Source organism: Bubalus kerabau, chromosome 13 (assembly GCF_029407905.1).
Source record: "Bubalus kerabau isolate K-KA32 ecotype Philippines breed swamp buffalo chromosome 13, PCC_UOA_SB_1v2, whole genome shotgun sequence".
In the NCBI taxonomy this organism is placed as follows: Eukaryota; Metazoa; Chordata; class Mammalia; order Artiodactyla; family Bovidae; genus Bubalus; species Bubalus kerabau.
In genome coordinates, this window is record NC_073636.1 from 2,830,354 (window position 1) to 2,855,274 (window position 24,921).

Here is a 24,921-nt window from a genome sequence, read left to right on the forward strand (position 1 = left end):
TGAAAAAAAGAGAATTTTTCATTATTAAAAAAATTCAAGAGTATATGCAACTTTTAAAATCCTTGCATTTTTAGTTAAATGTATTTTTAAATGCTTTGGAGCTCTCTAGAGACAAGGATTGATAGCTGACTGATTTTTTTTTTTTTTTTCATAAGTCAGTATAAATTTTGCCTTACACCAAAATTTGTTTTTGTTACCTGAAATATAATGCTAAATTTATTATTAAACTATAGTGATATTTCCCCCAATGTACTTTCTTATATTAGATCCTTAATGTTGCATAGTGCTTAAAATGTAAAAATGCCAAGTATAGTCTCTGTTTGCCATCTCTGGAAAAAATTCGCATTTCCTATAAAAATTGACACCTTCCTTTTGTCTCTTGAGTTTCAGCAGGCTAGCTAAATTTAATACATGATTTGAGGAGCCTTTTTACCCATCATTTGACCCCTGGTATGGAAGATAAATGCAATTGACATGAGATTAAATAGGAATCAACTTAACAAATTGTTGGGGTTTCTGACCCTTCATCTGTTTCAGTGAAACTCTGGAAACTGTATGTTGTTCATTTCAATATTTAGCAAAGGACAGGTATGGGGAGGAAATTCAAGATTGGTTCTATAACCATGAGAAACACCTGCCAAAGCTGGGAGCAATAATGATAATACCGTATCGCCAGAGAGGTCCAGGAGATACCTGGGCTAGAGCCTCTGGCCTTATGTCTCAATGGAGAGTGAAGAGAGGGCAGGTTAAGTTCTTTCTGTCCCATTTGCCCATGAGTATCATGGCCTCAGTCTCCTCCTGTTTAGAATAGAGGTTTTTTGTTTTTTTTGTTTGTTTTTTTTTTCTATCTCAGTGAACATGGATGAAAGGTTTATACATTCTCTGGACCTACATAGACCTGCGTATACGCATCCTGGCCCACCACACCATGTGGCCACACCCCTGATATTTTTCTAAGCCCAACAGAGTTTTCCCTTGGTTATAATCATACATTTATACTTTCCTGTTAGAGTCTCAAATATCTATTTTCAGCCAGACTGCTTCATTACTTCCCTCTGAGTATCATAATCAACTCCACACAGCATGTGATGAAAGTGAAGTGAGGAGTGGCTTTGCAGGAAAGTTAGCACCTTGCAGTGGTGGGAGGTGATGTGATTTTTGTTGCTTACCCTGTTGCTGTGTGACTTTGAACCTCTATTCATAGACCTCAGTTTCCCTGCTTATAAGATGCTGGGGTTCATACCGTCATTCCACTAGTATTCTCTTCCCTGCTTTCAATCCTTCAAGTTTATAGAAGACTGACTGGGTGCCAAGCACTGTTCTAGATGCTGGAGATTCAAAATGAAAAAAGGTGGTTACAAGCTATTGAAGGAGAAAGACTTATGACTCAGTAGTACCTTGGCAGTATGATAAACATTATGATAGACGTGTGTCTTTGATTATTACAATGTCCTGAGAGTCTATGACATTACCACTGACACGTCTAAAATGTATAGCTTCACCATTTCACAAATGGCAGAAATGTTAAAGTCTGTCATTAGCAAGTATGGGTGAGAATATGGTGCCAAGGCATTGTAAACTCTCTGGGTATGTAAATTGATACAAACAGCCACCTGGTGAATAATTTGTCCGTAATCAAGTGGAAAATAGGCCTCTCCTGCAGCCCAGCCTCTTCCCTTCCAGGTCTGGGTCTGGTGTCAGAGTGGCCCTGCTCAGGCCTCAGATCTCTGCCCCTTCTGCCCACACTCCTTGGATGAACTCATCTAAACCCAATGGCTTTAAGTGTCTTCTGTACACATGCGGCTTTCAGATTAAACTTTCCATTCCTAATCTCTCTCTTAAACCACAGATCTGTATAATAGACCTCTCCATTTGGATGGTGAGTGGGTATTTCAGATATATGTATGTTTACAATATGCTTTCATTCCCCCCATCCACAGACTGTTCCTTTCCCAACCTAGAAAATGGTACCATCACTCTCCCACCTTTTCATGCCAAAAGTCTTGGAGGCCTCCTTGACTTGTTTTGCTCTTTCACATCACTTCTAATCCATCCTCAAAACCTGTAAGATCCATCCTGAAAATAAATCCTCAATAAATCACTCTCATTGTCTCCACCCTAACCAGATTATCTGAGCCTACATCAACTCTTTCTGGATGATGCCAGCTAACTTCTAACTAGTCTTCTGCTTTTTTCTATGCCCTGCAATGTATGCACCACACAGCAGCCCGAGTAAACCTTTTAAAATCTTGTCTAATCATGTTCTTCTGCTGTTCCAAATCCTCCGATGGCTTCCCAACACACTTAGTACTTAATGAAGACTGAAGTCCAACTGATGTAGTCTTTAGATTCCTCTCCAGCCACCTTTCCAGCTACTTCCCCCTTCATCACGTGGTCTCTGCACTTGCCATCCTTCTGCTGTGAATGGGCCCCCCGGGTGTGCATGTGATGGCTCCCCTGCATGAATGCGACCTCATCAGAAGGGCTCTTGCGGGCCCTGCATCGAACACAGCGTCCTGGTCATTCTTTATCACTTTCATTTCCTGCTTTCTATTTCCTGCTAGCACTTTCATAACATTATATTTATTTGCTAATTTATTTGTTCTCTCGCCCACAATATATGAGTTTCATGAAAGCAGGCCTTGTCTGTTTCTTCTGTCCCACATCTATCTCAGTGCCTGGAAAAGTGTCAATGTATGTGCCCAAGGAGATAGACACACAGACTTTTGTTGCGGTTGCTGCTGCTAAATCGCTTCAGTCGTGTCCGACTCTGTGCGACCCCATAGACAGTACCCTATCAGGCTCCCCCGTCCCTGGGATTCTCCAGGCAAGAACACTGGAGTGGGTCGCCGTTTCCTTCTCCAATGCATGAAAGTGAAAAGTGAAAAGTGAAGTTGCTCAGTCGTGTCCGACTCTTCAGCGACTCCACGGACTGCAGCCTACCTTTTAGTTATAAACAGAAATGACCTAAATATCCATCAACAGAATGATGGACCATGGACTATGGTATTAATATATTCACATATGGTCCTTATACTCTGCCACTGCCTACCTCTACTGTACATCACTCAGTGAAAAGTAAATGACCAAGAGCTACTGGTATTAACTAGATAAATCATAATATAAAGATATTTTATATAAACTTAAAAATAGTCAAAAATATCTATTTTTTGGATAAGTGCTTGTATATAATAAAATTACAAACCATTTTGGGAATGTAAATATGAGTAAAAAGATGGAATTGGATGGACTTGAGGTGGGGCATGCAGGGTACTTCACAGGCACCTGTAATTATGTATACCTTTGAAGAAATGTAAAGTAGATAAAGGAAAAGATATCAGACAAGGCTGAGGTGTAGATCCATGGCTACTTATCATGGTATCACCTGTACTCTTCTGTACACTTGAAATCACCTTGTAATTTTCAAATGCTTAAGTAAAAACAAGAAACTTGAGGTTATTGGTGGTTGACTGGGTAAGAGAAGATGCAGAAATATTGATCTCTCTCCTGCATTTAACACACTGGCCCTGCCCCTCATCACACAGATATGACTGAGATGAACACTGTCTCTAGGGGTCACATTTCAATGACTAGTACTCATCTCACAAGTCCTATACCCCATTTTTTTTTTTTTAGATGAAATAGGGAAATGGAATTATTTGAATGCAGAGAGGCCACTGCTCCCTCCTCCACTTTGGGTTCTGGTGCTGCACGTCTGAACTTAGGGAACTGAATGTTTTGCCATCATGGATGTGAAAGCAGGTGCCACCTATTTGTGGAAGGCATTACGTTACTTGTGCAACTTGGGTACTTTGTTCAGTTCTGAAAGATGAAGTTTCTTGGGAAAGACACTGTGAAGTAGTATTTACTCCTCCTGTTTAAGCTGCTTCAGATGTCATAAATAAAATGTGCGTCTTCAAAACCGTAAATCTACTATGATACTCTTTCCTCCCCCACCAGGCCTCATATCAAGTGATGGGTTTTGCAGATACCTGATGTCAGATGAAAATGCCCCCGTCTTCCTAGATCGTCTAGAGCTGTACCAAGAAATGGACCACCCTCTGGCTCACTACTTCATCAGCTCTTCCCACAACACCTATCTCACTGGCAGACAGTTTGGTGGGAAATCATCAGTAGAAATGTACAGACAGGTCCTCCTGGCTGGTTGCAGGTTAGAAACTCAAGACATTGTTCTTTGTATATGATGCCCTTTAATTGAATTTACTCTTCTCTGAAAAATTAGAGGTAGCATTCAGAATGAAAAGGACATTTATCTTTCTCTTTAATGGATTATGATGGTCATTTAACCTTGAGGAAGGAAGAACGATATCTGTTCTGGAAAGATCTAGACTCCTCCTATGGGTCAAAAGATTTTTTTTTTTTACTGTAAATTTAAAATATTCCCCCCAAATTACAAAAAAAAATAGCTTAATTTAAGAAGTCATGAAAAATTTCCTTTTGGTCCTAGGCACTTCAAGTATAGCTTTGTTGTTGTTTAGTCACTAAGTCCTGTCCTACTCTTTGCCACCCCATGGGCTGTAGCCACACCAAGCTCCTCTGACCATGGGATTTCCCAGGCAGAGATACTAGAGTGAGTTGCAGTTTCCTTCTCCAGGGGATCTTCCCGACCCAGGGATCCAACCCACGTCTCCTGCATTGCAAGAGGATTCTTTACCACTGACCCACCAGGGAAGCCCAGATATAGCTTTCCTTAATGTTAAATATTCTAAAATTTTATTCTCTGACAATAAATATTATTTCAAATGGTTTTTATTTTATAGAAATTGGAAAATATTTGAGGTTTAAAATATGGTGAAAATGCTGAAAGTGAAAATTAAGAAATGTAGTTATATTGTGATATTTTTCTTGATTGTCAATGACCAATGCATAATTTTTTAACTCACTCTTTTTGTACATATAGAAATACTTTAAAAGACTTTAAGTATATCACTACATCTGTCTCAGACTCCTTGAATATGAGTCACTGAAACAATTAGAATATTTTCATTTATGGCTAAAGTAGCATCATCCCAATGATAAAATGTTTACAGTATTCTTTAACATCCTCTAAAACATAATCCATATCTAAATTTTCCTGATTGTTCCTAAATCATTCTTTATCACAGCTTTGTCACAGCTAAGGTTTCATTCAGAACCACACTGCTTGCTCTATCTCTTGTTTCTCAATCTACAATAGTCCCTTTTTGATGACACCAATCTGATGCTATTTTAAGCTGTATCCTCCACAAAATAATCACATTACTTCACTCATTCAATTTTCTACTTCTATAGAAAGTAACTTATTTTGGTATCTTTTCTTTTCATTTGTATATACACACTGTTTTATTGTAAAGGTTCAATACTGTAAAATCACTGTATTCCTAGGTGTGTTGAACTTGACTGTTGGGATGGAAAAGGTGAGGACCAGGAGCCGATAATAACTCATGGGAAAGCAATGTGCACAGATATCCTTTTCAAGGTGAGTGTTTTTGTTTGCTTGATTTCGGCTTTGGTGCTTGTGTTCTTTTTTCTTGGAGTGGAGTTGATTTACAGTGTTGTTGTAGTTTCTGGTGTACAGCACAGTGACTCAGTTGTGTGTGTGTGTGTGTGTGTGTGTTCTTCGTTCTTTCGTGAAGGGCTTTCAAAGTGGAATAAAAAGATTAATAGGATATAGAAAATAAAATAGATAGTGCCCAAACGGGTAAGAAGGTAAGACCCTGTGATTAGAGTTTTATGAATCCCTGTCAAAAAATCCTATAAACTGTACATACCAGAAATTGGGCTCCAAACTTTTTTGAGTTCAGTGCAAGGAGAGAGGGCTTCCCAGCTTGCTCAGTGGTAAAGAATCCACCAGCCAATGCAGGAGACACATGGGCTCGGTTTCAATCCCTGGGTGGGGAAGATCCCCTGGAGAAGGAAATGGCAATCCGCTCTAGTGTTCTTGCCTGAAAATTCCATGGACAGAGAAGCCTGGCAGGCTACAGTCCATGGGGTCTCAAAGAGTCAGATACAACTGAGCACGCACGCAGGTGCACACGTGCAAGGAGAGAAGCGTGACAGTTCGCAGGATTTGTAAAACACTACAGAGTAGTTTAAAAAGGCTATGGCTCAGATGGTAAAGAATCTGCCTGCAATGCAGGAGACACAGGTTCAATCCCTGGGTTGGGACAATCCCCTGAAGAAGGGACTAGCAACCCACTCCAGTATTCTTGCCTGGAAAGTTCTATGGACAGAGAAGCCTGGCAGGCTACAGTCCCTGGGATCACAAAGAGTTGGACACTCCTGAGCGACTAACACTTTCACGGAGTTGTTGGTCCAGAGATGCACAGTTATTCCCAGCGTGTGCGTGCATGTTCAGTTCCATCTGACTCTTTGCGACCCTGTGGACTGTTGCTCTCCAGGCGCCTCTGTCCCTGGGGTTCTGCAGGCAAGAGCACTGGAATGGGTTGCCGTTTCCTTCTCCAGAGGATTTTCCCGGATCAGGGATGGAACCCACATCTCCTGCAGTGGCAGGCACATTCTTTACCACTGGGAACTGGGAAGTCCCTGTTCCCAGTACTGAGACCAGATAGAAGTCCCCCCGACCCCTCATCCTTCAATATCCTCACAGAATGTAATATACAGTTTTACAAATAGGCATTTCAATGATGGCCTTTTGGTGATCTCTGTGTATACTTTGAAGGTTGATTTCTTAGAAAATTCCTCAGTATGCTCCAGTGGTGTCCTGCCAAAAGACAAATCAAAAGTGAAATTCTGTGGTTGGACAGGATGTCAAGTGCATCAACCTCTGTCATGTTCATGTAACTCAGAAGAGTTATTGCAGCTTCTGGGTCAGTGGTTCTCAACTCTGCCAACATGTGGAAAATCATTGGAGGTTTTCTTAAAAACAGACACCCAGACCCTGGACCCATGACACTCCGTGAATATCATTTCTCTTAGCCAAGATGTTGGCGAGTTTGGAATAGCAATGAATTCAAGATTATGCTTCCTGAGAAGTACCAAGGTTATGTTCAAGTGGGAAGCCATGAGTTTGCAGAGCCAACCAAACTGACAGGAAGGTTTAATTCTTTTTATAGAATTAAAGAGCTAATAAGGAAGCTTAAGCTGAAAAGAAGGCTCTTCCCCCTCATTTCAGAAGTAAGCAAAGGAAAACCCATAGGCAGAGCCAAGATTTTCTAAAAGGAGGGATTCTTGGTAAACTCAAGTGGACAATCAAGGTCACTTGGGAAGCAACTCATGACTTGTTTACCTGGGAAGAAACTTCAAGCAAAAATAGCTAAAGGACCACCTAAGCCATAAGAGTACTTCATAAAACACTCCAAGACTTCTAGCCTATGTCGTTATCCTTTCAAATGGACTTCCTTAGATAACTGCTATAAAATACTTTCCCAATTAACGGAATGATGGGACTTGTCCCATGGTTAACTATAAACCAGTAAGAATTTGAGGATTTTTACCAAATATGATGCTCTGGTTGTGGATGTGTTGGTGTGAAACTGGACTTTCTGAAGGTAAGCAGAGAGCTGCCATCTGTGTTAAGTGTCAGGCGGGGAGGACTTGCTCAGCTCATTGAAAAGTTGTTTCAAGTGACCGAGCTCTTGGTTCAGAGAGGGGTGTCCTTGTCCCTGTTTAGCCTCATATGTTGCTTGAGCAAGGAGAGCCTTCACCCTGTGACCCTCCACTTTCACCAGGCTAATACAAAACAAAAGACATTGCAAACATCACATCAATTCACAGGAATCTTCACAGAATGAAGGAGATGTAGCCTAAGTCTGGTTCCCAAAGGAAACTCAGTAAAAGCTTCTGTTTCACCAATGTGTTTTTCTTCGAGGCAAGAGGAGGAGAGGGGTCCATTGCGAAAATCTCTGAAAGCTGAAAGCTCACTGGCTCCTCAGTGAGAAAGGTGGACTCTGAACCCATTGTGGCAGATTAGTGAGCGAGCAATTGCACTACCATTTAGGTGAATGCCAGTCACTAGCACCCTAATTTTGGAGAAGTAAACAATAACTTTGAAAAAAGTGTAGCTAACCATGAACTGTGTGTACATCTAACCACAGGGGACTCAATGTGGAGTGGTGAATGGATTCTTCAGGTTTGAATTGCTAGAAGTGACTTTCTGAAAGGCTCAAATGATTAGTCTCCAATTGATTTCAGGTGCTTTATTTTTTCTCTCCTTTCTCATTAACACTCCTGTCTTTGAAGGATGTTATTCAAGCCATCAAGGAAACTGCCTTTGTCACATCGGAATATCCTGTAATTCTCTCCTTTGAAAATCACTGCAGGTATAGTGATTCATTCTACCCTGTCTCTCCGTGTTGTTTGCTAATCCCCATTTCCCATTCCTGCTCCGCATCTTTTTGAATAACTGAACAGTTTCTTTTGTGAAGTGGTAACTACCTATAGTCTTATGGGGAAAAAAAGAAGGAACTCAAACCACTATTCCCCAACACCTCCAAAAGAGAAAAAAAAAGTCCTTTTAATATATTTTAGAAATGCTTCCTCTAAACCAAAGGTCAGAGAGCAGGACACCTTGCTCAAAGTTCCATGGAGTTAGAAGACTTGGTAGTATATTTGTAGTCAGATGTGATGGACTTGAAAGACACTTTTTTTCTGCTTACCAGCTCTTAGTTCAGCAGCAGAATCTACTTTTTAACCTACATCAATTAGCTCATTAACATCAAAGACACAATCATTTTGGTGAGTGGGAGTTTTTAATCGCTAGGAATGGATGTTTCTTGTTCTTATCCTGGACAGTTAATGGATGTTTGAATTTACAAATGTCGGTTCTTTCCCTCCAGCAAATATCAACAGTACAAGATGTCCAAATACTGTGAAGATCTATTTGGAGATCTCCTGTTGAAACAAGCACTTGAATCACATCCAGTATGTATTTTTAGCAAACCATATTTCTAACATGAATGGATTTGTTTTGCAATTCATTTCTGAAGGGTCAAGTAGTTCTGGAGGACTGATGTTAAAGAGGTTCATATTTGTTTAAATTCGTTGGTATGGAAAGCTTCCACCGAGCTTCAGAAAGGTGTGTAGAGAGAGATATAATGTAAACATCTGGGTCAGTTTAATTCAGAAGATTGTGGGATCTTTATGGTTTCTGAAACCTCTGTCTTAAATTTTCATAAAGTGAACAGTGGCCTGGGTCTGGAGTTGGTGATCATTCTCAAATTCAGTGACAGGTTAGAATCACCTGGAGGAACCATGAAACATACCTCTGCCATAGCCCCATTCAGAGATTGATTCAAGTCAGCAGATTTATTCAAGTCAGCAGATTATGCATGGTGTTTTTTTAAATGCTCTCCAGGTAAATCAAATGTGTACCCAGGGGTCAGCACTCACGGGAGCCTGTTGCTATGGAAAGTTCCCTGGATCAAGTCACAGGAGCCTGAAGTTCAAGCTCCCAAGTCCAAATCAAACTCTTGGGCAATGTTATATGCCCATTTTTTAGCTTCATTTGTTAAACCTGCTAATTCCTTCATCAGGCAAAGAACTTGTATCCTGTGCCCCATAGATAGGCTTTGCAGGGTCTGTGAGCTCATTCTAATTACATGCAGCTTGTTTTTTTGTATACAGTCATTCAAGAGAGTTCATCAGATTTTTACAAAGATCCACACCTCCCAAGTGGTTAAGGGTCACTGTCACAAGATGTTGGGAGTAACAAGAAACTCCTGGAGTGAAAGTACGAAATACTCGACAGTAATGAAGTGTTTTGCCCCACTATTGCCCCAAACACGGTAACAATAGGCAGCAATCGAACATCACCATGACTGACATCTGTGCTCCCTGGGAACACATCAGGTGGTTTAACAATGAGTTTTGTAGAAGTGCATCTGTGGGAATTGAAAAAACTATACAAGGATATTTACCATCTGCTGAAGCTATGGCTGCCGGCGCCCCATCCACAGCCTGCAGTGCTTCCCACTTCCCCACTTACTGGCCTAATGTCCACCTGTCGCCCCTGCTGCTGCTGGCTCAGGGGGTGCTCCGGTCCCTGGAGCCCTGCCCACATGCGATCGTCAAGCCAGAGGTGCCAGAGAATCACCACCTCTACCCCGTGCTTCACCACTCCTCAGGAGGTTCGACTGAGCACCTGGTCCCCACTGCCCCCCAGGTTCTGCAAGGGGATCCCGTTCCCACATGCAGGGCTTGATAACACTCCCCTGATGGGCTGGCCATCTTCTTGTTCTCACCCTTCTCCTCCTCTGTTGGGATTCCCTGGAGCTACCTCCCAAATAAATGACTGGTGCTTTCATCTTTGTCTCAGACTGATTCTAAGGGAATCTAAACTAAGAAACAGCCTGATTTATTTTAGTTTTTACCTTGGTCCTTTGAGTATTTTATTTCCTTTGTTAGGCTAAGGTGCTTGCTTTTACAGAAAGGTCTCTGCATTTTTTGTGAAGTGATGTGCACATACATGAAAGGTTATGGGAAGTCTGTAATATAAATGAGACTAAGATCTGAACTTCAAAACTTTCAGTCCTGGGAGCAGACCACAGAATACAAATGTAAAACCATAACTGAAAAAGAAGATGGACTATTATGTGTTGAATATTTATTGCCAATATCCAAGTGTAAGAGGGATCACTAGGAGTGAACCAGTTACAGCAGGCTTCTGAAAGGAAGCAGAATTTCAGCCAAGGGTTTCATTTGAGACAGAATGGATGTTGGACGGCACAGTGCCTTGCATGTATAAATAGTATAAAAATTAGTTTGGAAAATGAATGGACATGTGGAAGGATAGGTAGTTGTATAGATAGATGGTAGGGGAATGGAGAGCGGATGGGGATGGGTAAGACACAGTTCCATGGATCAGTTGTTGTTTAGTTGCTACGTCATGTTTGACTCTTTGCAACCCCATGGACGGCAGCACATGACCTTCACTTTCTCCCGGAATTTGCTCATGTCCAGTGAGTCAATGATGCCATCCTAGCATCTTATGCTCTGTTGCCCCTTTCTCCTCAGTCTTTCCCAACATTAGGGTCTTTTCCAGTGAGTCAGCTCTTTGTATCACCTGGCCAAAGTGTTGGAGCTTCAGCTTCAGCATCAGTCCTTCCAGTAAATATTTAGGGTTGATTTCCTTTAGGATGGACTGGTTTGATTTCCTTTCGGTCCAAGGGACTCTCAAGAGTTTTCCAGCCCCACAATTCAAAAGTATTCATTCTTCCTTGGTCAACTTTCTTTTTGGTCCTACTCTCACATCCATACACGACTACTGGAAAAGCCATAGCTTTGACTATACGGACCTTTGTCGGCAAAGTGATGTCTTTGCTTTCCAATATGCTGTCTAGGTTTGTGATAGCTTTCTTTCCAAGGAGCAAGCGTCTTTTAATTTCATGGCTGCAGTCAGCATCTCCAGTGACTTTGGAGCCCAAGAAAATAAAAACTGCCACCATTTCTACTTTGTCCCCGTCTATTTTCCAGGAAGTGATAGGACTGGATGTCATGATCTTAGTTATTTGAATGTGAAGTTTTAAGCCAGCTTTTTCACTCTCTTCTTTCAGCTTTATCAAGAGGCTCTTTAGTTCCTCTTTGCTTTCTGCTATAAGGTTATTGATATTTTCCCCAGCAATCTTGATTCCAGCTTGTGATCAGAGGTCATCAAATAAAGGGACATCTCCTTTGAAGATATCAATCTAAGCAAATGAAACCATAGTAGATGTCATTTTTCAATCATTAGGACCACTTCCTTCTTGATTCTCTTATTGAACCCACAAAGCCACAGTCCTGAGCTTTGAGGGTAGATCACTCTACTGAGCAGACCAGCTTGTGGTACAGCCCAACACTACACTTAGCAACACCAGCCAGCCCCGTGACCCCTGTTACTTTACCAGATACTTAAAGAGGGTCAAGGCCTAGGGTCGAGCTGGATCCCGTTCCCTGAGACCACTGCAGGTTGGAGCCCACTCCCTGGGGAGAGCAGAGCAGCTCTGTGAACCTTGAGAGTCCTTTCTGGTGCCAAGTTTGCAGCTTTAGCTTAAGGCGAAGCATGGGCTAGTTTGGGGTGTACAGAGAAAGTATAAGGCTGTGCTGACTGCCATCTACTGGATGTTGGTTGTGTAACTCACAGGCCTTCTGCTCATTTTGGTCTGGAACAGAGAATGAAGAAGTAAAACTATCATCAATCAGCCTTTTCTGTTTGTCTCTAGCTGGAACCAGGCAGACCCTTGCCGTCCCCGAATGACCTCAAAAGAAAAATACTCATCAAAAACAAACGACTGAAACCTGAGGTTGAAAAAAGTAAGTCAAATACACTCATCGATGACAGAAGGCATACATACGTTGCATCTTTAGACATTTCAGCAATCTCGAATGAAACATACATTAAAACCACTGATTGGGGAGGAAGTGGGTCTAATGGTCTATATATTGTTCAGAACAAAGTTGCCACATTTCCACTCAAGTTTAGTTTCTACATCAACCCATTCTTGCAATGGGAAAACCTATTTGTGTATTTATAGATCAGCATTTGGAGGAATCCTCAAGAAAGATGAGGCAAAAGCGAAAAAAGCAGTTTAGAATTTATCCAGATAAAGCAGCTAGCACTTGATCAATTCATACACTTTAAAGTCCTCTTTAAAAGTTACCCTTTGCAGTGATACGTACTTAACAGGGTTGTAGGTAATATGAGAATGTAGATGTGAATGAGACAGACAGGCTTACAGAGGTGGTTTTATTTAGATATTGCCCCCTCTGTTTTCTGAAAACATTTTCTTTGCAAGTGTGTTCTTCCATCAAATCTCTTAGTTCAGTGAAGGAATAACATCAAAAATTGGTATGATTGCATTGTGGCTTTTCCTTGGATATTCTAAACTAAAATTTTGAAATTATATTAACTCCACTGCAATACCAATAATGCCTTAGGAAAATGAAGACAACAAAGAAAAATATAATAAAATAAGAAAACTACTAAATTGTATATTTTACATATAATAAAATAAGAAAACTACTAAATTATATATTTTACACATATATACATATACTGTAGACACATATATACACATGTACTTTTTGATATATGCACACATTTTTAACAAAGTTGGGATCATATTAAATATACTAACTGTTGGTCAGTTTTAATTCAAGCAATTAAGTATTCTTTTATCCAGTGAGATAGAAATCTGTATACTAATTTTAATTCTAATGTATAAAACTTTTTTAAAATTCTAGTGTATGAAACACTATATAGCATTTATTATGTGGAATATAGTGTAATTTAACCAGTCCCTAGGTGATAGATTTTCACTGCTATGAAAACAATGGTGAACATGCTTGGATGTTAATTTCATGCATTTATGCAGCTTTCTCCTTGGAATCACTTGGTACAGTTAGAGTTGATTGGCCAAAGCATGTGTACATTTTTTATCCTGATGTATCTTATTGTACTGTCTTTCAGAAAAGTTTATACGTCCACTATAATATATGAAGAACACCTGTTTCCCAGCAATATTTTTAATGCTGGCTATTGGGCATCTTTTATATGTGTTCACCACTAATAAAAGAAAAATAATACTTTAATTTTTTAATTGTATATCTTTGATGACTAGTTTCTTTTTATTATTTATGATTTGCCCTCCTATATTTCCCCAATTTAAAAATTATTTCATGTGTCTATCTCATTGACTTTTGAGGGTTTTTATACATTAGGATAATAACTGGATTGTATCAATTGCAAATATTTTTTTCCTGAAGTTTTCCAGTTTCTCTTATGTCACTTAACCGTAGTTGCCATGAACCATGGTCTGTGCCATATGCTACAAATTCTGGGTTTTGTATCAAGCCTCAGAGCCTTCTGAGGGACTGAGCTGTGACTTTGCAGCCTGGTGACCAGGATATGGGGCATTTCCCCTATATTCCAACTATGTTCCAACTATGGCATAGTTGGACATGCCTTCGGGAGTCAAGGCCACCAGGACTGGAAAGGCTGTGGCCATGGCTGAGCCTTGGGAGCCTGGACAATAGGTTTCTCTTCCCTTTTCATCCTTCTTTATGTCCATCTTTAAGCCGGTTTTATAAGTGGCTTAACCCTTGTCTCCATCTCCTTGTTTATTTTAATAACAGAACAGCTTGAAGCTTTGAAAAGCATGATGGAAGCAGGAGAATCCGCTGCCCCGGTAAACATCTTAGAGGATGACAATGAAGAGGAAATAGAAAGTGGTGAGTTGTTCTTTTTTTTTTCTTAATTTACACCTCACAAACATAATTTTTTAAAATAAGGAAAACCTAAATTTGTCTCATGGACCCTTTTATATTATGTGACATTTTAATTTCTTGTAGGTACCTGCACCATCCTTAATCTTCTGGTATTTAGGAGTACTTTTCCAAATAGTATGGCTTAGGATTTCCCTACACACTAGATTTTAGTAGCTTAGTCATCTCCTTTTCTGCTATGCCTTCAGCTGTTCAGCAGAAACTAACAGTCAAAGAATCCTTGAAGCACTTGCTATTGAAGACAGGGCTTAGAATAAAAAGAACATTTTTGTAGTCCTTTTCTATCAGCAAAACATGAACATCAGTGTTGTTACTCATGACAGCCATTCAGGCGAGTTAAAAGGGAAGGAACATGGATAGGGACCCTCAGTAAATGCTTGGTTTGTGTGCACATATAGTACTTTGGCCACCTCATGTGAAGAGTTGTCTCATTGGAAAAGACTCTGATGCTGGGAGGGATTGGGGGCAGGAGGAGAAGGGGACGACAGAGGATGAGATGGCTGGATGGCATCACTGACTCGATGGACGTGAGTCTCAGTGAACTCCGGGAGTTGGTGATGGACAGTGAGGCCTGGTGTGCTGCAATTCATGGGGTCACAAAGAGTTGGACACGACTGAGCGACTGATCTGATCTGATAGTGAATTAGAAACTCAAAGTCAGAATCAAACTTTCAAGTTCAAATTCCTTCAAATCACCATCTCAGTACAATAAGCTATATTCTAGTAGACAGAATAATTTTTGCAAAGGCAGCTTTGCTCAAAATATTTCAATATTTGCTATTACCTTCTATTTTACTTTGGCCATATAGCTACAACCATAACCTTTGGTTTTAAATAGGTCATTTGGAAGATTGTGAATGTTGTTAGAAAATTATTTGTTATATAGCATGAGGATTGATTAACAAATGACATGAAAATTGATTAACAGAATAGCTTGTGTATGCACTGTGTGTCTGTTGATTAGAGCTTTGAGTTTAGTGCTTTTGAGCTAAATAATTTAGAAACGCTTATAGAAACTCTATTTTTTATATAAATATCTGAAATAGAAGAGTAGATTTTAGGAAAGTTTGACATTATAGATAAAAACCTAAAAGCTGTGAGAACCAACTAATCATACTCACAGCCCCTAAAAAAGATTCCTGACGATGGAGGACACTTCATAAGTGATTTGTGTTGCATGTCCAAACCATGGGAACATGACTTACTTTCATAGGTTTTATACGAATAGCAGGGAGGCTGGAGTTAGCTTACGGTATTTAATCAGTGCCCGTTATGGTCATCTCTTACTGTGCAACAAACCACCCCAAAACACTTTACTGCTGTCTCTTCTGGTTCTGTGGGTCACCTGGGCTCAGGATGGGGGCTTTCCCTTTAGTTTCTCATGTGGTTGCCGGCAGACGACATCAAGAGTCATCTGAAGGTCCCCTGAGCCAGCGCCTGATGGCTCAGTCTGAGCTGGTGGTTGACATTGGCTGGCTGTGACAGCTCAGTTGGATCTGTCGACACAGGCACCCTATGAGGCCTTTCTCTGTGGTGTGGGCTTCTCATAGCACGGTGGCCAACCTCCTTGATGAAATGGCCTGAGAGCTCGTGTTCCAAAGGGCAGAAAACAGAAGCAGCTAAACAATTTAAAAGCTGTGCTTGGGAATGGCATATCATTGCTTCCCCTGTGTTTTATTCATTAGCACAGTCTTAGTCCAGGCCCACCCACATTCTGGTGGGTGAGTGAGTAACTAGATTACATTGCAGAAGAGTCAGAGGGAAACTGATACTATTGCAGCTGTCTTTGGAAAATGCAGTCTGCCACATTGCCTATTATTTTATTTCACACTTTTTACAAATCATAAACCTGAACAAGATTTAAAAATAAAATCTTAAAAGGAATGTATTTAAACAAATCAATAAAAAATGATACAAATGAACTTATTTACAAAACAAAAACAAAACACAGATCTTGAAATCAAACTTATGGTTACCAAAGGGGAAATGTCAGGGGAAGGGATAAATTAAGAGATTAGGATCAACATAAACACACAACTCAGTTCAGTTCAGTTCAGTTCAGTCGCTCTGTTGTGTCTGACTCTTTGCGACCCCATGGACTGCAGGCTGCCAGGTTTCTCTGTCCATCACCAACTCCTGGAGCTTGCTCAAACTCATGTCCATCGAGTTGGTCATGCCATCCAACCACCTCATCCTCTGTCATCCCTTCTCCTCCTGCCTTTAATCTTTCCCAGCATCAGGGTCTTTTCCAATAAGTCAGTTCTTCACATCAAGTGGCCAAAGTATTGGAGTTTCTGCTTCAGCATCAGTCCTTCCAATGAATATTCAGGACTGATTTCCTTTAGGAGGGACTTGTTGGATCTCCTCGCAATCCAAGGGACTCTAAAGAGTCTTCTGCAACACCACACCTCAAGAGCATCAATTCTTCGGTGCTAAGCTTTCTTTATAGTCCAACTCTCACATCCATACTTGACTACTGGAGAAACCATAGCTTTGACTAGGTGGACCTTTGTTGGCAAAGTAATGTCTCTGCCTTTTAATATGCTGTCTATGTTTGTCATAGACATTGCTCCTTTTCTTCCAAGGAGCAAGTGTCTTTTAATTTCATGGCTACAATCAACATCTGCAGTGATTTTTGGAGCCCCCCAAAATAAAGTCTGTCACTCTTTCCATTGTTTCTCCATCTATTTACCATGGAGTGAAGGCACTGGATGGCATGATCTTAGTTTTCTGAAAGTTTAGTTTTAAGCCATCTTTTCCACTCTCTTCTTTTACTTTCATCGAGAGGCTCTTTAGTTCCTCTTCACTTTCTGTCATAAGGGTGATGTCATCTGCGTATCTGAGGCTATTGATAATTCTCCCAGCAATCTTGATTCCAGCTTGTGTTTCATCTACCCTGGCATTTTGCATGATGTACTCTGCATATAAGTTAAATAAGCAGGGTGACAATATACAGCCTTGATATACTCCTTTCCCAATTTGGAAACCAGTCTGAAACCAGTCGGTTGTTCCATGTCTGGTTCTAACTGTTGCTTCTTTACCTGCATAAAGTTTTCTCATGAGGCGGTCTGGTGACTGCCTGACTGGTAAAGTGGTCTGGTATTCCCATCCCTTTAAGAATTTTCCACAGTTTGTTGTGATCTATACAGTCAAAGAATTTGGTGTACTCAAAAACCCAGTTTTTCTGGAACTCTCTTGCTTTTCCTGTGAGCTAATGATGTTGGCAATTTGATCTCTGGTTCCTCTGCCTTTTCTAAATCCAGCTTGAACATCTTGAAGTTCATGGTTCACATACTACTGAAGCCTGATGATGGTGGTGGTTTATTTGCTAAGGTGTGTCCAACTCTTGTGACCCCATGGACAGTAGCCTGCCAGTCTCCTCTGTCCTTGGGATTCTCTAGGCAAGAATACTTGAGTTGGTTTCCATTTCCTTCTCCAGGAGATTTCCCTGACCCACGAATTGAACCTGGGTCTCCTGCATAGCAGGCACATTCTTTACCTACTGAGCTACTAGGGAGGTTGAAGTCTGGCTTGGAGAATTTTTAGCATTACTTAGCTAGCAAGTGAGATGAGTGTAATCGTGCAGTAGTTTAAACATTCTTTGGTATTGCTCTTCTTTGGGATTTGAATGAAAACTGACATTTTAGAAAAACTATTAAAAATTCCAACATATGGAGGCTGAACAACACGCTGCTGAATAACCAACAAATCACAGAAGAAATCAAAAAAGAAATCAAAATATGCATAGAAACAAATGAAAATGAAAACACAACAACCCAAAACCTGTGGGACACTTTAAAAGCAGTGCTAAGGGAAAGGTTCATAGCAATACAGGCATACCTCAAGAAATAAGAAAAAAGTCAAATAAATAACGTAACTCTACACCTAAAACAACTAGAAAAGGAAGAAATTAAGGACCCCCAGGGTTAATAGAAGGAAAGAAATCTTAAAAATCAGGGCAGAAATAAATGCAAAAGAAACGAAAGAGACCATAGCAAAAATCAACAAAGCCAAAAGCTGGTTCTTTGAAAGGATAAATAAAATTTACAAACTATTAGCCAGACTCATCAAGAAACAAAGGGAGAAAAATCAAATCAATAAAATTAGATATGAAAATGAAGAGATCACAACAGACAACACAGAAATACAAAGGATCATAAGACTACTATCAGCAATTATATGCCAATAAAATGGAAAATTTGGAAGAAGTGGACAAATTCTTAGAAAAGTACAACTTTCCAAAACTGAACCAGGAAGAAATAGAAAATCTTAACAGACCAATCACAAGCACAGAAATTGAAACTGTAATCAGAAATCTTCCAGCAAACAAAAGCCCGGGTCCAAATGGCTTCACAGCTGAATTCTACCAAAAATTTAGAGAAGAGCTAACACCTATCCTACTCAGACTCTTCCAGAAAATTGCAGAGGAAGGTAAACTTCCAAACTCATTCTATGAGGCCACCATCACCCTAATACCAAAACCTGACAAAGATGCCACAAAAAAAGAAAACTACAGGCCAATATCACTGATGTACATAGATGCAAAAATCCGTAACAAAATTCTAGCAATCAGAATCCAACAACACATTAAAAAGATCATACACCATGACCAAATGGGTTTTATCCCAGGATTCTTCAATATCCGCAAATCAATCAATGTAATACACCACATTAACAAATTGAAAAATAAAAGCCATATGATTATCTCAATAGATGCAGAGAAAGCCTTTGACAAAAGTCAACATCCATTTATGGTAAAAATCCTCCAGAAAGCAGGAATAGAAGGAACATACCTCAACATAATAAAAGCTATATATGAAGTTTAAAAATAAAATAAAATTAAAAGCTATATATGAGAAACCCACAGCAAACATAATTAACATTATGGTGAAAAATTGAAAGCATTTCCTCTAAAGTCAGGAACAAGACAAGGGTGCTCAGCAGTGGCCACAGGACTGGAAAAGGTCAGTTTTCATTCCAATCCCAAAGAAAGGCGATGCCAAAGAATGCTCAAACTACCGCACAATTGCACTCATCTCACACGCTAGTAAAGTAATGCTTAAAATTCTCTAAGCCAGGCTTCAGCAATATGTGAACCGTGAACTTCCTGATGTTCAAGCTGGTTTTAGAAAAGCAGAGGAACCAGAGATCAAATTGCCAACATCTGCTGGATCATGGAAAAAGCAAGAGAGTTCCAGAAAAACATCTATTTCTGCTTTATTGACTATGCCAAAGCCTTTGACTGTGTGGATCACAATCAACTGTGGAAAATTCTGAAAGAGATGGGAATACCAGACCACCTGACCTGCCTCTTGAGAAACCTATATGCAGGTCAGGAAGCAACAGTTAGAACTGGACATGGAACAACAGACTGGTTCAAAATAGGAAAAGGAGTATGTCAAGGCTGTATATTGTCACCCTGCTTATTTAACTTATATGCAGAGTACATCATGAGAAACGCTGGGCTAGAAGAAGCACAAGCTGGAATCAAGATTGCTGGGAGAAATATCAATCACCTCAGACATGCAGATGACACCACTCTTATGGCAGAAAGTGAAGAGGAACTCAAAAGCCTCTTGATGAAAGTGAAAATGGAGAGTGAAAAAGTTGGCTTAAAGCTCAACATTCAGAAAACGAAGATCATGGCATCTGGTCCCATCACTTCATGGGAAATAGATGGGGAAACAGTGGAAACAGTGTCAGACTTTATTTTTCTGGGCTCCAAAATCACTACAGATGGTGACTACAGCCATGAAATTGAAAGACACTTACTCCTTGGAAGGAAAGTTATGACCAACCTAGATAGCATATTCAAAAGCATAGACATTACTTTGCCAACAAAGGTTCATCTAGTCAAGGCTGTGGTTTTTCCTGTGGTCATGTATGGATGTGAGAGTTGGACTGTGAAGAAAGCTGAGTGCCAAAGAATTGATGCTTTTGAACTGTGGAGTTGGAGAAGACTCTTGAGAGTCCCTTGGGCTGCAAGGAGATCCAGCCAGTCCATTCTGAAGGAGATCAGCCCTGGGATTTCTTTGGAAGGAATGATGCTAAAGCTGAAAGTCCAGTACTTTGGCCACCTCATGCGAAGAATTGACTCATTGGAAAAGACTCTGATGCTGGGAGGGATTGGGGGCAAGAGGAGAAGGGGACGACAGAGAATGAGATGGCTGGATGGCATCACTGACTCAATGGACGTGAGTCTGAGTGAACTCTGGGAGTTGGTGATGGACAGGGAGGCATGGTGTGCTGCAATTCATGGGGTCGCACAGAGTTGGACACGACTGAGCGACTGATCTGATCTGACAGGGCATGGCTTATAGTTTCATTGAGTTAGACAAGGCTGTGGTCCATGTGATCAGTTTGATTAGTTTTCTGTGATTGTAGTTTTCAATCTGTCTGCCCTCTGAGGGATAAGGATAAGAGGCTTATGGAATTTTCCTGATGGGAGAGACTGACTGTGGGGAAAACTGGGTCTTGTTCTGATGGGCGGGGCCATGCTCAGTAATTATTTAATCCAATTTTCTGTTGATGGGCGAGGCCCTGTTCCCTCCTTATTTTTTGACCTGAGACCAAACTATGGTGGAGGTAATGAAGATAATGGCAGCCTCCTTCAAAAGGTCCCCTCCATGCACAGCTGTACACAGTGCCCTCGACCCTGCAGCAGGCCACCACCACCCCACTGCCTCCACTGGAGACTCCTGGACACTCACAGGCAAGTCTGGGTCAGTCTCTTGTGGAGTTACTCCTCCTTTCTCCTGGATCCTGGTGCCCATAAGGTTTTGTTTGTGCCCTCCAAAGGTCTGTTTCCCCAGTCCTGTGTAAGTTCTATAATCAAATCCCACTGGCCTCCAAAGTCAAATTATCTGGGATTTCTCAGTCCCTTTGCCAGATCCCCAGGTTGGGAAATCTGTTGTGGGTCCTAGAACTTTCTTAACAGTGCAAGGATTTCTTTGGTATAATTGTTCTGCAGTTTGTGGGTTGTCTGCTCTGCTGCTCTATGTGGAGTTAATGGCGACCTCCTCCAAGAGGGCTTATGCCACAGGCTGTGTGACCAGGTAGCTGCACCCAGAGCCCGTGAAGCAGGCCACTGCTGACTCATACCTGTGCAGGAGACTCAAACAGGTCTGGTCAGTCTCTGTGGGGTCTCTGGGTCCTGGTGCACACAAGGTTTTGTTTGAACCCTCTGAGCATCTCTGGCAGGTATGGTGTTTGTTTCTAAATGCTGTTTCACCCCTCCTACAATCTTACTGGGGCTTCTCCTTTGCCCTTGGACAAAGGAGGTGGGGTATCTTTTTTTGGTCAGATCCAACATTCTCCTGTTGATGGTTGTTCAGCAGCGAGTTGTTATTTTGGAGTTCTCATAAAAGATAAGTGCCCACATCCTTCTATCCCACATCTTGCCAGCACAGAATTAGTCTTTTGCATTCTATTGTTTTCCTCTATTTGTTGCAATGATCACTGAAGAAGGCTTTCGTATCTCTCCTTGCTATTCTTTGGAACTCCACATTCAAATGGGTACATCTTTCCTTTTCTCCTTTGCTTTTCATTTCTCCTTTTCTCAGCTATTTGTAGGGCCTTCTTAGACAACCATTTTGCCTTTTTTCATTTCTTTTTTCTTGGGGATGGTTTTGATCACTGCCTTGTACGATACCATGAACCTCCACCATAGTTCTTCAGGTACTCTGCCTACCAGATCTAATCCCTTGAATCTGTCTGTCAGCACACAACTACATATAAAATAGATAACTAACAGGCACCTACTGTATAGCACAGGAAACTCTAGTCACTCTTCTTGATAACCTATATGAGAAAAGAAACTGAAAAAGATTGGATAAATGTATGTGTATAACTGAATCTCTTCACTGTACACTTGAAACTAACACAACATTGTAAATCAGTTATACTCCAATAAAAATATTTAAAAGATCAATAAAGTACTTTTAAACCTTGAAAGTCTGAATATTATATAAAAACTGACCCTTAACTTTAGGTTAACTTTCATAGATGATAATCAAAAACATGTTACTAGATAATAATCCAGTAAAGCTATATAATAATGAAATACATTAAGAAAAATAATAATAATATTAATGATAACAACAACTACAATTGTTGTACCAACTGTGATCGAGTGCTTTACGTCAGTGCCTCCTCGAATCTTTATGCAACCAATGAAACAGTTATTACATTCGTTTTTCAGATGAAGAAACTGAAGCTTAGATAAATAACATATGTTACATGCGGTGCCACCGCTGGTTGGCAATGACACTAAGACTCAATCTCAAATTGCCTTGACTGCAGGGTCAAGTCCTTTTGCACCTCACAACATTGTCCTTCTAATGTATAGAAATACAAAGAACAGAAATATGCAAAATCATTGTTTGTCTTTAAAAAAGGAAAAACAATATAAATGATATGAGTCAGAGATGTGAAGTTTCTTGAACATACACACATTCATCTAAAATGAGGGGTCAGTATGATCCACTTATCATCCTTAAGGCTACTTTCCCAACTTTTATGCAGATGCTCATCATTCCTAGAGACAAAATAAATTTGCCTCTAGTAACTCCCATGTTATTCCAGAAAAGTTTGTGGTAAAGTTTTAGTTGTTCTGACAGAAATGTGTTAATTCATATGTACCTGAGTTTCTCTCTAACGGTAGAGATGTCTGCTATCCCCATTACATATGAGTCTTATGTCCCTTCAGTCATACTTGAGTTTAGTTCTGGTCAACCAGTTGGCTGTAATTACCCTCTATCACAGTATGATCCTACTACACATGAATGAGGAGTCTCTAATTTAAATACTTCAACAGAAAACCAAGCACAGTTCAAGAGTGCACACCTGCCTGAAGGCTTTGGAAAATAAAAAAGGCTCTCAGTCAGTGAATATGTGTGTCCAGTTATTAGGCTGGACATAGATTCAGATAAGCCGGATTATACATAGGAAACCCTAAAGATACCACCAGAAAATTACTAGAGCTGATCAATGAATTGAGTAGAGTTGCAGGATACAAAATTAATACAAATCCCTTGTATTATACATAGAAAACCCTAGAGATGTCACCAGACGAGAAGGGGGGAATACCAACATTGTGTGCGGCCGTTGGTGTTAGCACCATCAAGAGATGCTAACCTTTAGTTGTACAACCCTTTTAAAGCAGTTATTAAGTCTCAACCACTTCTGTGGAATATACCCCCTTGAAATTCAAGTAGTTTATATCTGGCTGGGCAGGTTAAACTAGCTATAAAATTGAAATTCAATAGTGATGGTCAGAGGTTTCAAAATCTTGGTCACTGACTGTTGTTGGTCACAGAAATCCAGTGTCACATTAAGAGCTTTAGTCTAAGAAGCCTGAGAATCTAGGTTCATATTCTGACTCTGTGACCTCAGACACATCAAATCATATCTGTGAATCTGTTTATTTTAGATATAAGTGAATACACTAGCCTAGATTATTTTGAGACCTCTTTCAGTTTCTCAGATCCTTTTTTTCCTGCCCAAAGGCTAGATAACCTACTTTAGGAAAAAATCATCTGCCTCCAGAATAGCCCATCACCAGAATATCAGTTCCAGAAGAGGAAGGTGTCTGACTGCTTTCCCTTGCCTTCATCCACTCCCTGGAATGGCACCTTGAATAAAGTCATCCAAATTTCTGAACCTAAGATACTGCTGATTGAAAGGCACTGCTGTTCTAAAAGAAAGAAAACTGCATCTAGTGCATTATAAAATGCCACCGAACGATAACCCTGTATGTGAGAGGGCAAAAGAGACACATATGTATAGAACAGTCTTTTGGACTCTGTAGGAGAGGGAGAGGGTGGGATGATTTGGGGGAATGGCATTGAAACATGTATAATATCATATATGAAATGAATCGCCAGTCCAGGTTCGATGCATGATACTGGATGCTTGGGGCTGGTGCACTGAGGCGACCCAGAGGGATGGTACGGGGAGGGAGGTGGGAGTGGGGTTCAGGATGGGGAACACGTGTACACCCGTGGCGGATTCATGTTGATGTATGGCAGAACCAGTACAATATTGTAGGGTGGTTGGCCTCCAATTGAAATGAACAGATTTATATTTAAAAAATAATAATAAAATAATATTAATAAAAAATAAAATAAAGGATACTTTGCCATATTAGATATATTCCAACATGGGGGAAATGCACCTTCGAATCAGTGAAAGTTTTTCATCTACTCCTGTTCTTGCATTCTCCTTTCCACCTTTTAAACATACTATTTTTAAAAAAATATATCTAATTCTTATGGCTCTGTTCACCTCTGTCAGAAACATTTTCAGTGTTTTTGGCTTTGTTTTTGTAGTAAAGGTCCCTCGTGCTCAGTGTAGTGACAGTGTGGGGGTTTGTGTTGGCCTTATCTGATGGCCTGTGGCTGTCTTCTCTTCCTGGCTAGTTTTTAGGCAAATTTCTGGGAGCCCCTGCAGGATGGGCATCATGGGAATACAGATCTCATGCCAACCAGTATGTGGCTAATTTTCCAACAGGCAATCCTTTTTCCACTGACAGCCTTGGGTGGATACCAGAGTTCTTGTAATTTCCTGAACCGATGGATTGAATAATGGCATTTCTGCCTCTCTACTTAGCTTAGTCCAGGCCTCTGGGGTACCAGCCTGATATAGCACCCACTTCCTGCTCCCTCCCCACCATGAACGCCAGGAATGATTTCAGAGTCTTTT

At 40.5% G+C, this 24,921-nt stretch overlaps 1 protein-coding gene across 11 annotated transcripts in view; it reads left to right on the forward strand.

The window, feature by feature from the left end:
• The window catches only part of PLCB4 (phospholipase C beta 4), a 473,260-nt gene that overhangs the window by 366,004 nt on the left and 82,335 nt on the right, over positions 1-24,921 (forward strand). For all 11 annotated transcript variants that reach the window (XM_055543369.1, XM_055543377.1, XM_055543373.1 and 8 more), the window contains 6 exons: positions 3,961-4,171; positions 5,386-5,479; positions 8,203-8,282; positions 8,799-8,883; positions 12,159-12,249; positions 14,071-14,166. In XM_055543369.1, coding sequence (XP_055399344.1) covers positions 3,961-4,171; positions 5,386-5,479; positions 8,203-8,282; positions 8,799-8,883; positions 12,159-12,249; positions 14,071-14,166 — 657 coding nt within the window. The remainder of the gene's footprint in view (positions 1-3,960; positions 4,172-5,385; positions 5,480-8,202; positions 8,283-8,798; positions 8,884-12,158; positions 12,250-14,070; positions 14,167-24,921) is intronic.